This window comes from Oryza glaberrima, chromosome 10, assembly GCF_000147395.1.
Source record: "Oryza glaberrima chromosome 10, OglaRS2, whole genome shotgun sequence".
Taxonomy (NCBI): Eukaryota; Viridiplantae; Streptophyta; class Magnoliopsida; order Poales; family Poaceae; genus Oryza; species Oryza glaberrima.
This window is the reverse complement of record NC_068335.1, coordinates 19,766,322-19,779,089: the sequence shown is the minus strand read 5'-3', so window position 1 is coordinate 19,779,089 and position 12,768 is coordinate 19,766,322. Positions and strand designations below refer to the sequence as shown.

The 12,768-nt window shown below is 54.5% G+C and overlaps 1 protein-coding gene and 1 pseudogene across 1 annotated transcript; one reads left to right on the top strand and one right to left on the bottom strand.

Moving 5' to 3' along the window:
- Positions 1–1,648: 1,648 nt before the first annotated feature.
- On the bottom strand, positions 1,649–5,725 carry LOC127785943 (uncharacterized). The gene is made up of 2 exons (XM_052313273.1): positions 5,418–5,725; positions 1,649–2,288 (listed from the first exon to the last, which is right to left on the bottom strand). The coding sequence occupies exons 1-2, from the start codon at positions 5,723–5,725 to the stop codon at positions 1,649–1,651; spliced, it is 948 nt and encodes a 315-aa protein (XP_052169233.1).
- A 3,518-nt stretch (positions 5,726–9,243) lies between these two features.
- LOC127785942 (thaumatin-like protein 1) lies at positions 9,244–11,116 on the top strand (annotated as a pseudogene).
- The last annotated feature ends 1,652 nt before the right edge of the window (positions 11,117–12,768 follow it).

Here is a 12,768-nt window from a genome sequence, read left to right as displayed (position 1 = left end):
CCTCACGGCTCGCGGTGGACCGCGCGCGCGAGCGGGGCGGAGGGAAGCGGCGGACCGGGGTCAGCTTGACCCGGTCGCGGCCGAGGTGGCGCCGACGTGACGCCTACGTGGCTGCCACACGGGCCGGCGGGAGGTAGACGACGACGTCGGCCGGAACGGATGGCGGACGGCGGCGGCGAGCGGCGAAGTGAACCACGGTGATACAGGCGAAAGCGAGCACACCGGGAGGTTGCACGGGACGAGGGGAGACGAGCCAATGGCTCGGATTCGCCAGGGAATGCTCCACGGCGGCGGATTGCGGCGGCGGCAACCGGCAGCGAGGGAAGGGGGAAACGGCGACGAGGCGACGGGAGACCGATTCGGGCGAGCTAAAGCATCTACGCGACTCCAGGAATCCGTTGCTAGCGTCGGATTGGGCAGAGCTACGCCGAGTGAGGCCGGCGACGAGCGGGCGCTACGGAGCACGGGCGGCGACGGCGGCGAGCACACAGCGAGCGGCGGCAACGGTCGGGGCGGCGCCAGCTAGCTACGGGGAGGCTACTCGTGCTACTACCCGAGTCTAAGGGGAGGAGATGGAACGAGGAGGGAGAACGGAGGGAGGCACTACCGTGCGGAGTGATGGGGCGTAGTGACGAGGGGCCGACGGCACGGGAGTGATCTCTCTGGCCTCGGGCCGAGGAAGAGGAAGAAGACGAGCGCCCGGAGTCCCCTTCCGCGTCCTAGCGCGCACCAGCTCCTCCGGCACACGCGACATCGGCGGCCGGCGAGAGAGACAGAGGGACGGCAATGGCGCGGGCGAAAAACGGGGAAGATTGGGAGGGAAAAAGGAAGGGAGGGCGCCTGGGTTTATAGGGCGGCAATGTCGGTTTGGAAACCGACCTTGGGCGGTCAAGGCGCGAGCTGGCGCTCAGCGCTCGCGGCCAAAACGGCGACAGAGGCGGATGACGCCGGCGGGGAAGAGAAAAGGAAAAAGGAAGGGAGAAAGGGGGGCTTGCCCCTTGCCTCTTTGGGAAAGGAAGGAGGGAGAGAGGGCGATGAGGAGGAGCCCTGCCTCCTTTCCTTGGAAGCACGCGCGGGGAGAGGCGGGGCCGAGTCGACGGCGACGGCGATGACGGCGGGGGCGGTTTGGAACGGAGCGGCGACACGGGCGGCAAGCGCGGGCTCAGGCGCGGCAGGCGCTGACGGCGGCGGCGTCTGGCCGGTCGGCCACCACGGCACGCGCGCGGGAAGCAACGGGCGGCGCGGTGATTTGGGCGGCGTCGGCGGGAAGCGGCAGCGAGGGCGGGGGGGGGGCGCTCGGCTCGGCGCGGCTCACGCGCACGCGCGCGCAGCGCACGGGCAGAGCGGGGGAGAGATGGGGAGGGAGGGAGAGATGGGCCGGGAGGAATTCGGCCCATTGAACCCGAGGGAGGCAAAATAGACTTTTACGGAGGGATTTGATTTGGGAAAGATTTGGATTCGGGATTGAACTTGACGATAGATCGGGGATTCGAGATCTGAGATGGCACGGACACTAGACAACAAGCAAAGAAACAGATTTCACAATTAGGGTTTTTAGAAATTACATTTTTTCCCGCTAGGTGCCACGACGGAACGGGCGCTACAGACCAACCCCCCTAACAAGAATCTCGACCCCGAGATTCAGCACCTAAGGGAGCAGCTCCGGAAACTCGGCGCAGAGATGATCTTCTCGTTCCCAGGTTGCTTCATCTTCGGAATGGTTGCTCCATTGGACCTTGTAGAACTTGATGGTCTTCCTTCGAGTCTGACGTCCTACCTCTTCAAGAACCCTGATCGGTCTTTCCTTGTAGGTCAGATTCTTTTCCAGCTCGATATTGCCCAGGAGAACTTGTTCTTCTGGAACACAGAGACACTTCTTTAACTGAGACATGTGAAACACGTTGTGCACATCTGTGAGATCTTCAGGTAACTTAAACTGATAAGCCACTTCGCCACGTCTGGCGGTTATGAGGTAGGGGCCGATGTAGCGGGGTGCTAACTTGCCGGACACCCCAAACCTCCTCATACCACGGAGAGGTGATACCCGCAGGTACACGTGGTCTCCTTTTTCGAACTCAAGGTCACGCCTCCAATTGTCAGCATAATTCTTCTGACGGTTCTGAGCTGTCTTTAAACGTTCTCGGATCAGCTTAACTTGTTCTTCTGCTGCCTTGAGTATGTCAGGACCGAACACTAGTGCTTCGCCAACCTCATTCCAGCACAAGGGACTGCGGCACTTTCTTCCGAACATTGCCTCATTTGGCGACATCTGAATGCTGGTCTGATAACTGTTGTTGTATGAGAACTCAGCATACGGCAAACAACGATCCCAAGTGCCTTCAAAATCCAGGGCACACGCACGTAGCATGTCTTCTAGGATTTGGTTTACTCTTTCTGTCTGACCATCGGTCTGCGGATGGTAAGCTGTACTAAAATTTAGATCGGTTCCGAGAGCTTCATGCAACTGCTTCCAGAACCTTGAGGTGAACTGAGTGCCTCAGTCTGACACAATCTTCTTGGGACAGCCAAATCTACATACGACATGGGTCATGTAGAGTTCTGCTAGTTTCTTTCCATCAAAGGTGGTTTTCACTGGCACGAAATGAGCTGATTTCGTGAGTTGATCCACGATTACCCAGATGGAGTCGTACCCGCTAGGGTTTCTTGGCAAACCAGTGATGAAATCCATTCCGATCTCTTCCCATTTCCACTCGGGAATCGGTAGGGGTTGCAGCAGACCAGCTGGCCTCTGATGCTCTGCCTTGACTCTCTGGCAAATGTCACACAAGGCTACGTATTCTGCGATATCTCGCTCCATTCCAGCCCACCAGAAGTATGCCTTGATATCCTGGTACATCTTCGTACTTCCTAGATGAATGGAGTAGGCGGACTCATGAGCTTCTTTTAGAATGAGGTCTCTTAACTCCTTCTTGGCCGGTACACAGATGCGTGGACCGCACCAAACTGTGCCTTGATCGTCTATGGAGAAATCGGTGTCCTTCTTCTCCTGTATTCTTTTTATTAATTCTTTTATCCCTTCATCATCTTTCTGAGCTTCCCGGATTTGCGATTCTAGGGTAGGCTGCACTGTCAAGCTGGCAGGGACACCTGACTGTACCACGGTCAGCCTTAACTTCTCCAATTCTCTGCACATGCGATCTTGGTCTGGCCATATTTGAGCTGCATTGCAATAGGTCTTGCGACTTAGCGCATAAGCGACCACATTAGCTTTACCGGGGTGGTAATGGATTCCAAGATCATAATCCTTGATTAGTTCCAACCATCTTCTCTGTCTCATATTTAACTCGGTCTGAGTGAAGATGTACTTAAGACTTTTGTGATCGGTGTATACTTCACATCTGTTCCCGATTAAATAGTGCCTCCAGATCTTAAGAGCATGAACTACGGCTGCCAACTCGAGATCATGGGTGGGATAGTTGACTTCATGAGGCTTGAGCTGCCTGGATGCATAGGCCACAACCTTTCGTTCTTGCATTAGGACACATCCTAAGCCTTGTCTTGATGCATCACAGAAGATCTCAAAATCTTTTTGGATATCTGGCAAGGTGAGAACTGGGGTAGTGGTCAATCTTTTCTTCACTTCTTATAAGCTGTCTTCACAGGCTATAGACCATTGAAACTTCTTTTCCTTCTTTAGTAACTCGGTCATAGGTCTGGCTACTAGCTTAGAGAACCCTTCGATGAATCTTCGATAGTAACCAGCTAGGCCAAGGAAACTGCGGATCTCTGACACATTCTTGGGCAGATTCCAAGCAAGCACGGCTTCAACCTTGCTGGGGTCTACTTCGACACCGTCAAAGGAGATCACGTGTCCAAGAAATGCTACTCGGTCCAACCAGAATTCGCATTTCGAGAACTTAGCGAATAGTTGATGATCCCTGAGCTTTCCCATTATCAGCCTCAGGTGTTCAGCATGTTCTTCCTCATTCTTGGAGTATATCAGGATGTCATCGATGAATACCACGACAAACTGGTCTAGGTATTCCATGAAGATTTTGTTCATTAAGTTCATGAAGAATGTTGGAGCATTGGTGAGTCCGAAGGACATTACTGTGAACTCATACAGACCATAACGCGTTGAGAAAGCGGTCTTCGGGATATCTTCAGATCTGATTTTCAATTGGTGGTAACCTGATCTTAAGTCAATTTTAGAGAAAACTCTTGCTCCTTTGAGTTGATCGAACAGATCGTCAATCCGTGGCAATGGGTACTTGTTCTTTATAGTTACTTCATTCAGGGCTCTATAGTCGATTACCATTCTCTCAGAGCCATCCTTTTTCTTAACCAAAAGCACTGGGGCTCCCCAAGGAGATGAGCTAGGTCGCACATAACCTTTACTCTCTAATTCTTCGATCTGCCTTTTGACTTCTGCTAATTCATTAGCTGCCATTCGGTAGGGTCGTTTTGCAATTGGTGCGGTGCCTGGTGCCAGTTCTATGGCGAACTCAATTTCTCGGTCTGGTGGCATACCCGTTAATTCTTCTGGAAATACGTCGGGATATTCACAGATTATGGGCACCGATTCCAAGGAGGCGACTTGCAAACTGGTTAGGATAGACTGACTTGCGGTAGGGGTGTTAGGGGTAAAGCGGATTTGCTTTCCTCCAGGTCCTTGCAAGGTGATGGACCTTTCGGCACAATCTATCTGTCCTTTGTGCTTAGCCAACCAATCCATCCCTAGGATGATGTCCAAGCTTTGCGAGTCTAGGACTATCAGTTTGGCTAGGAAGTCAACTTCCTCAATTCTAAGGTTAATTTCCGGGCATATTTGAGTTGCCCTTACATTCCTTCCAGGGGAATGTACTATCATTGGTACACGCAAATTTTGGGTTTTCCAACCATTTCTTTTCACAAAAGCTTGCGATATGAAGGAATGGGAAGCTCCTGAATCAAACAGAACTATTGCAGGTACGGAGTTGACAGAGAACATACCCATCACAACGTCTGGAGCATCCTGAGCGGTCTCAGTTTGAATGTGGTTCACCCGTCCTCGACCAAAGTTGTTGGAAGCACGGGATCCTTGTCCACTTGCCTGAGAGCTAGGACGAGACTGAGCTGCTGCTGGAGTAGGAGTTCTGGTAGTGCTGCCATTAGCATGCCCTGAGTTGGTGTTGGTAGGATTCTGAGGGCACTGTCTGGCATAGTGACCCATCTGGTTGCACCGGAAGCACTGAACTGCTGACAGTCCTGGCGGTGACTTGAAGGAGGTAACACTGTTTGGCGCAGTATTGCCACTTGGGGCATGCTGCTGTGGCTGAGGTGCCGGACGGTTCATCTGAGGACGAGGGGCGTAGCCTGGCTGGCGGTTAGCCTGAGTGACTGATTGGTGATATTACATGGGTTGACCAAAGCGAGGGCGAGGTGCGCCTCGGGAAGAATTCCCCTGATGGTTAGACCTGCGTTTCTTGTATTCTTCGGTAGCCTCCTTTCTGGCATCCTCAAGTAGAAGTGCCTTGTTGATCATATGCTGAAAAGTGGGGAAGTCATGAGCAAGCAACTGGAGTCTCATTCCAACTGCGATTCCCTTCAAGAACTTCCTGATCTTTTTCTTGTCTATGTCCACCTCCTTAGGGGCATACCGAGCCAACTTGTTGAACTGACTTAGGTACTCATTGACACTGTTGTTGTCTTGCTTGAGCCTGTTAAATTCCTCTTTCTTCATATCAATGGTGCTTTCAGGCACATGAGCTGCACGGAAAGCCATAGCAAACTCATCCCAAGCAATGTTAGTGGGTTCAGGGTGTGCATTGCAGTAATTCTCCCACCAATCTGCAGCAGGTCCTTTTAGCTGGTGAGAGGCGTAGAGTGTTTTCTCAACAGGAGTACACTACACTAAGTTGAGTTTCCTCTCAACATCCTTCAGCCAATCGTCAGCCTCAACCGGCTCGACGGTCTGAGAGAACTCTGGCAGACGAGACCTCAGAAAGTCTGTCAGCTTGGATCTATTGTTGCCCAAGTGAGGGTGGCCATTTCCATGCACACTATGCTGAAAGCCGGCTATGGTTGCGGCTAATCCTTACAAGATCTGTGTCTGAACTGCCATCAAATGTTGCATGTTGTTTTCCACATGAGGTGGGGAAGGGATGCGTTCTTCTCCAGAATTGTGACTGGCAGCGCGGTGAGAGCGGTGAGACTGTTCCACCTCTGCATCACGGGAAGCTGTGTGATGCGAGCGGTTGCTGCGGTGGGGTTTCTCAACTTCTGCATTGCGGGAAGCAGTACGGTGCGAACGGTTGCTGTGGTGAGTCTGCTCATTAGCTGACTCATGATTTGCTTCTAGCTCAACTCTACCTTCCTCAAAACCGAAGCGGGCTGGTGCACGAGCAGCACGGCGGGGGCGGCTAGCCATCTAAACTCCCAGAAGAGGGCGAGGTAAGAATCAGATAAGCACTTAGGAGGGCAAGGAACAAACTACATAACAACTCAGATAGCACGCACTAGGCATAAACTGGATTTTTCAAATCATAAAAACACCTGATACAACGGGTGTGGACAAGTCACAGAGCTACGCCGAGCTTGACTGTACGCACACCACCTAAGAGAACCAGACTACCAACCAACACCCACATCAAACACACGCACGCACTACCTCGCCACGACTCCAAAAGAGTTGGCGGCGGAACAAAAGGGCCTAACACACGGACAGCTGCTGAAGACTGCCTCCTCTACTCCTCGTCCGCCTGGCTGCCTCCTGTAGTCGGCTTCTCGGTCGAAGAAACGTCGATCGGCTGACACGAAGAGACCGGCGGTACCTGTCGAGGGCCGGCAGCAGCACGGGCCGCTGGCGGTGGGGGAGCTGGGTAGTCGAAGCGGAACACAGTGAAAGAACCAATAACATGCTTCTGCGCAGTGCGGATAAAGCGTGGGCCATAGCGGGAAGAAGCAACAAGAGTGTGTCCGGGGGTGTAGGAGGGGCTGACTGGGTGTGGGTAGGGGGAGTACACTGGTGAGTACGGCGCACGCAAGCTGGGGGAGCGCGGGCCGCTGGGAGTGCGAGCAGAGCCGCGAGAGCTGTGGGAGGACAGGTGGCTGGCGTGGCAGAGGCGACCTGAGTCCCAAGAGACAGTGTCAACTGAGGTGACACCCTCCTCGGCCAGACGGGCCTCCAGAGCGGCGTAGCGGCGGGCAAGGGAGCGGTAAGCCTCAAGGAGTAGGTCGTGCTGAGTGGCCTAACCCTCCGAAAGCTCAACCATGCGAGTCAGCACTGGCTGAGACTCGCTGTACGGACAAGGGTACCTAACGTTAGTGCGGCCAGAAGAAAGACGTGGGAGCTGCCGGAAGGCAGAGCCCCCGAGACGGTGGCTGTAGTCGTGGGCCAAGCGACGAAGCGCTGTCCAGGAGAGGTCCTGGTACGCGATCTGGAGAGTGGGCCTGGCCACAGTGAAGTCGTGTGGGCGAAGGCCAGCTCCGTGTATACCTCCACGAGGGTAAAGGTACACCGAAAGCTCACAGCGAGGGGGAACACGGTCCACGGAGTACCCTGTGTACTCGGGACAAGAGAAGCCAAGGAAGCGGGCGAGGTCACGAAGCTGAGCGACGTGGTGACCCTCACCAAAACCGTGGAAACTGAAGCTGGCGTTCACTGCCATCTACAATTAGGTTCACCATATGCCAACCAGAGGGGTCCCAGACCAACACCAGATTAGGTCCCAGACCATACTGTGCCAGGAAACCCGGGGGTTCTCCCCGACACCACCCCGTTGAATCCACATGTCTCTTGGCATCATGGCTCCCCCGATTAGCTAGTTACTCAGCCAGGGGTGTCCCATTCCACCCATGTGGTCGCACACCGGGAGGTTGCACGAGACGAGGGGAGACGAGCCAACGACTCAGATTCGCCGGGGAATGCTCGACGGCGGCGGATTGCGGCGGCGGCAACCGGCGGCGAGGGAAGGGGGAAACGGCGACGAGGCGACGGGAGACCGATTCGGGCGAGCTAAAGCATCTACGCGACTCCGAGAATCCGTTGCTAGCGTTAGATTGGGCGGAGCTACGCCGAGCGAGGCCGGCGACGAGCGGGCGCTACGGAGCACGGGCGGCGACGGCGGTGAGCACACAGCGAGCAACGGCAACGGTCGGGGCAGCGCCAGCTAGCTACGGGGAGGCTACTCATGCTACTACCCGAGTCTAAGGGGAGGATATGGAATGAGGAGGGAGAACGGAGGGAGGCACTACCGTGCGGAGTGATGGGGCGCAGTGACGAGGACACGACGGCACGGGAGTGATCTCTCTGGCCTCGGGCCGGGGAAGAGGAAGAAGACGAGTACCCGGAGTCCCCTTCCGCGTCCTAGCGCGCACCAGCTCCTCCGGCACACGCGCCGGCGGCGGCCGGCGAGAGAGACAGAGGGACGGCAATGGCGCGGGCGAAAAACGGGGAAGATTGGGAGGGAAAAAGGAAGGGAGGGCGCCTGGGTTTATAGGGCGGCAATGTCGGTTTGGAAACCGACCTTAGGCGGTCAAGGCGCGAGCTGGCACTCAGCGCTCGCGGCCAAAACGGCGACAGAGGCGGATGACGCCGGCGGGGAAGAGAAAAGGAAAAAGGAAGGGAGAAAGGGGGGCTTGCCCCTTGCCTCTTTGGGAAAGGAAGGAGGGAGAGAGGGCGATGAGGAGGAGCCCTGCCTCCTTTCCTTGGAAGCACGCGCGGGGAGAGGCGGGGCCGAGTCGATGACGACGGCGATGACGGCGGGGGCGGTTTGGAACGAAGCGGCGACACGGGTGGCAGGGGTGGGCTCAGGCGCGGCAGGCACTGACAGCGGCGGCGTCTGGCCGGTCGGCCACCACGGCGCGCGCGCGCGGTATGCAACGGGCAGCGCGGCGATTTGGGCGGCGTCGGCGGGAAGCGGCAGCGAGGGCGGGGGGCGCTCGGCTCGGCGCGGCTCACGCGCACGCAAGCGCAGCGCACGGGCAGAGCGGGGGAGAGAGAGAGAGAGAGAGAGATGGGGAGGGAGGGAGAGATGGGCCGAGAGGAATTCGGCCCATCGAACCCGAGGGAGGCAAAATAGACTTTTGCGGAGGGATTTGATTTGGGAAGGATTTGGATTCAGGATTGAACTTGACGATAGATCGGGGATTCGAGATCTGAGATGGCACGGACACTAGACAACAAGCAAAGAAACATATTTCGCAATTAGGGTTTTTAGAAATTACATTTTCCCGCTAGGCGCCACGACGGAACGGGCGCTACAATATACCAATGCCAAGAACACCTATGCACCTTGGGACATGGGTCATGGCCCAAGTAGCAATGGACTGCCTTTTGTATAACTAGAAATTTCGACATAGGAAAAAGTACACCGAAGGTCCCTCAACTTGTCATCGAGTTACAAAATCATCCCCCAACCCCAAAACCAGATATCCGGCATCCATTAACCAATCAAAACCGGTTACAATAGGTCCTTTGGTGATTTTGGACCCGGTTTTGTCCTACGTGGCGGCAGAGTCAGCATGGGACCTTATGTGGGCCCCACGTGTCAGGATACCACGTCAATCTCTTTTCCTTCCTCCTCTTTCTTTCTCTCTCTCACTCTTCTCTTCTCGTTCGACGCCGTGAGGAGGGCATGGCGGCCGGCGGCGGAGAAGCACACGCTCTTGGCGATGCCACTGCCGCCGAGGAGGAGGAGGTGAGGCGGCAGCCCGGCGGCGGCGGCGGCGGTCACATCGTCCTTGCCGAACTGTGTGCTCTTGTCATCGGAGTGGTGGCGCTTGCGAGGGGATGCGCCGGCGGTGGTGGTGAAGAGGCGAAGCGATGTACTCCAGCAGGCGAAGCGGCGGCGTCGACGGGCGAGCGCGGTGGCGGAGTGGCGGCGTCGGTGGGCGAGCACGGCGGCGGCGGCGGGCGAGCGCCGCTGCGGATGGGGATGCATCAGCCTTGTCGTCGTCGACGGCTCCAGGCGAATGCGGCGGCCGCTTGGAGTGTGGCGGCACGGGCGCCACGCCGCCGGCGACGCTGTTCGAGGTCACGCTGGGGAAGGGCGGCAGCAGCGGCGGCGGCGCCGGTGACCTGGACTACTACGACGTGAGCCTCGTCGACGGGTACAGCCTGCCCATCGTCGCCGTCCCGCAGGCCGGCGGCGGCTGCGCCACCACCGGCTGCACGGCCGACCTCAACCGCTGTACGTAACGTGTCACACATCCATGCGTCATGCATGCATGTCGTACATGGCGAACGTGTTTGTGCTGCATGAGCATATGTGCAGCGTGTCCGAAGGAGTTGCAGGTGGACGGCGGCGGCGGGACGGTGGCGTGCCGGAGTGCGTGCGAGGCGTTCGGGGAGGAGGAGTACTGCTGCAGCGGCGCGTATGCGACGCCGGCGACGTGCCGGCCGACGGCGTACTCGGCCATCTTCAACGAGCTACGCCTACGACGACGGCATGAGCACCTTCACCTGCAACGCCGCCGCCTACACCATCGCCTACACGAGCACCTTCACCTGCAACGCCGCCACCTACACCATCGCCTACAAAACAGCGTCACCGGCGGCATGGCGCCCGTGCCGCCGCACTCCAAGTGGCCGATGCAGTCGCCGGTCTGGCGCTTGTTTCATCAGCATGGAGACAGAGACAAGCATATACAAATGGATGACCACCACTCAGCACTCAGCAGGACCAGCGCGAGTACAGAACGAACAGCAAAATACTCCGTACTAGTAGTATATTACATCTACAGTAATCGAAGTGCGGCTTGCGAGCCACGAATCACGAACAGATGCAGGACGCTACTATCTTAAGCATCGATCACAAAAGGAGCAAGCGGGACATTTGATTTCTCCGAAGCTGCACAGATGCTGCAAATAAATCTAGGGCTTCGAAACCCGACACCCCGGAGGAGTCTATCGATGCCTTCCTTCCGCGATGCAGAAAAGAACAGGCAGTGCAGAGTGCGGGTTACCTGCTGGGGCGCATTGTGGTCAGGCGGGGCACAGAAGACGTCGGCGTCGAGCGGCATGTCGACGGCGGAGCCGAGCTGGCGCCGGTACTCGCTGGTCTCCCCGGCGAAGCACGCGGTCGCGCCACCACCGCCGACCAGCCTGCCCAGGGAAATGAGAGAGAGGGGAAGGGAGAGGAGGGAAAGAGAACATGATGACGTGGCGTCCTGATATGTAGGGCCCACGCTGACTCACCCGCCACGTCAGACAAAACCGAGGTCAAAACCATCGAAGGATGTAAAGTGAACAGTTTTATAAGTTAAGGGATGTTATATATCTAGTTTTGCGGTTGACGGACGATTTTGTAATTCGATGACAAGTTGAGGGACCTTCGGTGTACTTTTTCCTTTCGACATACCAACGTTCGGCCCGAGCCCAATAAAGACTAAACCCTGGTTCCTCCCTACTAGTACTACGGTCTCACCGGATGTGAGAACAAGACAAGGGGCATCGTGCCGCCGATGCCGATGCCTCCTAACACAACTGTCTCCCTGCTCGACGCTTGCTCCAGGCGCCTCCCGCCCAGCGGCCTAGGCCCGGCCGGTTGCCGCCGCGCTTCCAACAACCTGCCAATCCACAAGGCGCCTGCCGCCCCTACCCGGCAACCCCGACTTGCTGGTAGGCGGCGATGCCTTATCAGCTCAACTCCTTGGCTCGCCGGTGCCGTCACAACATTAAGCAAGGAGGCAGAAGGCCAGGAGCAGCCGGCCCGAGCATATCAAGACCAGCCCCTTTAGGACCTTGATCAACGACCAGAGATCACTGAGTTTTTCGGTATCTCTTATTATTCTCAAAGAGCAATTTTACGGGACTTGAGAAGATATCATGAGGTACTATTTTTTCTATTGTAAATTTGGTACCTCTTGATATTTAGGTATTATGAGATACCAAATTTTATTTTTGGTACCTCATAGTATTTCCTCAAGGACCGTAGAATTGCTCTAAAAAAATTAAGTAATTCATTTTGGTATATAAGTGTATTTTGTAGGTTAGTCACTTACACCCTTACCTCTCGTTAGTGGTATTTTAAATTCTTCTTCCGAAATTTTCTTAACTACCATATGTACTAATTCATGTCTTTGATATGCATTTTTTTTTTTATTTCTCTCTATAGGATCAAGATCCATAACTACAATTGAAGAGCTAAGGACAGTATAATATTATGCTTAGAGGAAGCTAACCTATAACAAGGTATTTGTATTTATGTAACAAACCACAATTAAATTTGTATTGTATCTTTTTATCATGCATTAAGGAATATCCTGTGTCGCTGCTACTACTCCCTTCATTTTATAGTGTAGGGCACAACTATTTTTTATAATGTTTCATAATACAATACGTGTATGCTTATAAGCAACTTATTGGGTTGATCCAAACAAGGAAATGATTATATTTTTTTCTTAATCTATACGTTAATAGTAGTTGCATAAAATATTTTACAATAGAGGGAATATTAATTATCTACTTCAGTACTGATTGTGTTACTACTCCCATTTCAATTACTGTTCTGCCATTATATAATTTACCCTTTTTTGTTTTGGTGCTAACAATGAATCAGTGTTGTGATTTCTGAATTCAGTGGTGCGCTCTGAGATTTGATAAGTCCAGAAGCAGCATCAGATCTACCCTGTTTTTGCTTGCTTGTTTTATCAGCCAAGTGCGTTTCTGGAAGATAGGGTTCTTCTTTCCGGTGGATTGATCGTTGTTTGGGGGCAATTCTCTATCTGCCATTGCTAATCTTTCATGATGATTGTTGATCACTTCTGGATTTTAGTATTTTGCGGTTAATAATTTAATACTATACCCCTGTGGTTCTATATTAA

Bases quoted from the DNA above. Each gene is read 5' to 3' on its own strand.
- LOC127785943 (XM_052313273.1), bottom strand. From the start codon at position 5,725: ATGGCTTTCCGTGCAGCTCATGTGCCTGAAAGCACCATTGATATGAAG. The intron at 2,289-5,417 runs GTCTAACCATCA...ATACAACAACAG, and splicing joins GAAGAATACAAGAAACGCAG to TTATCAGACCAGCATTCAGA.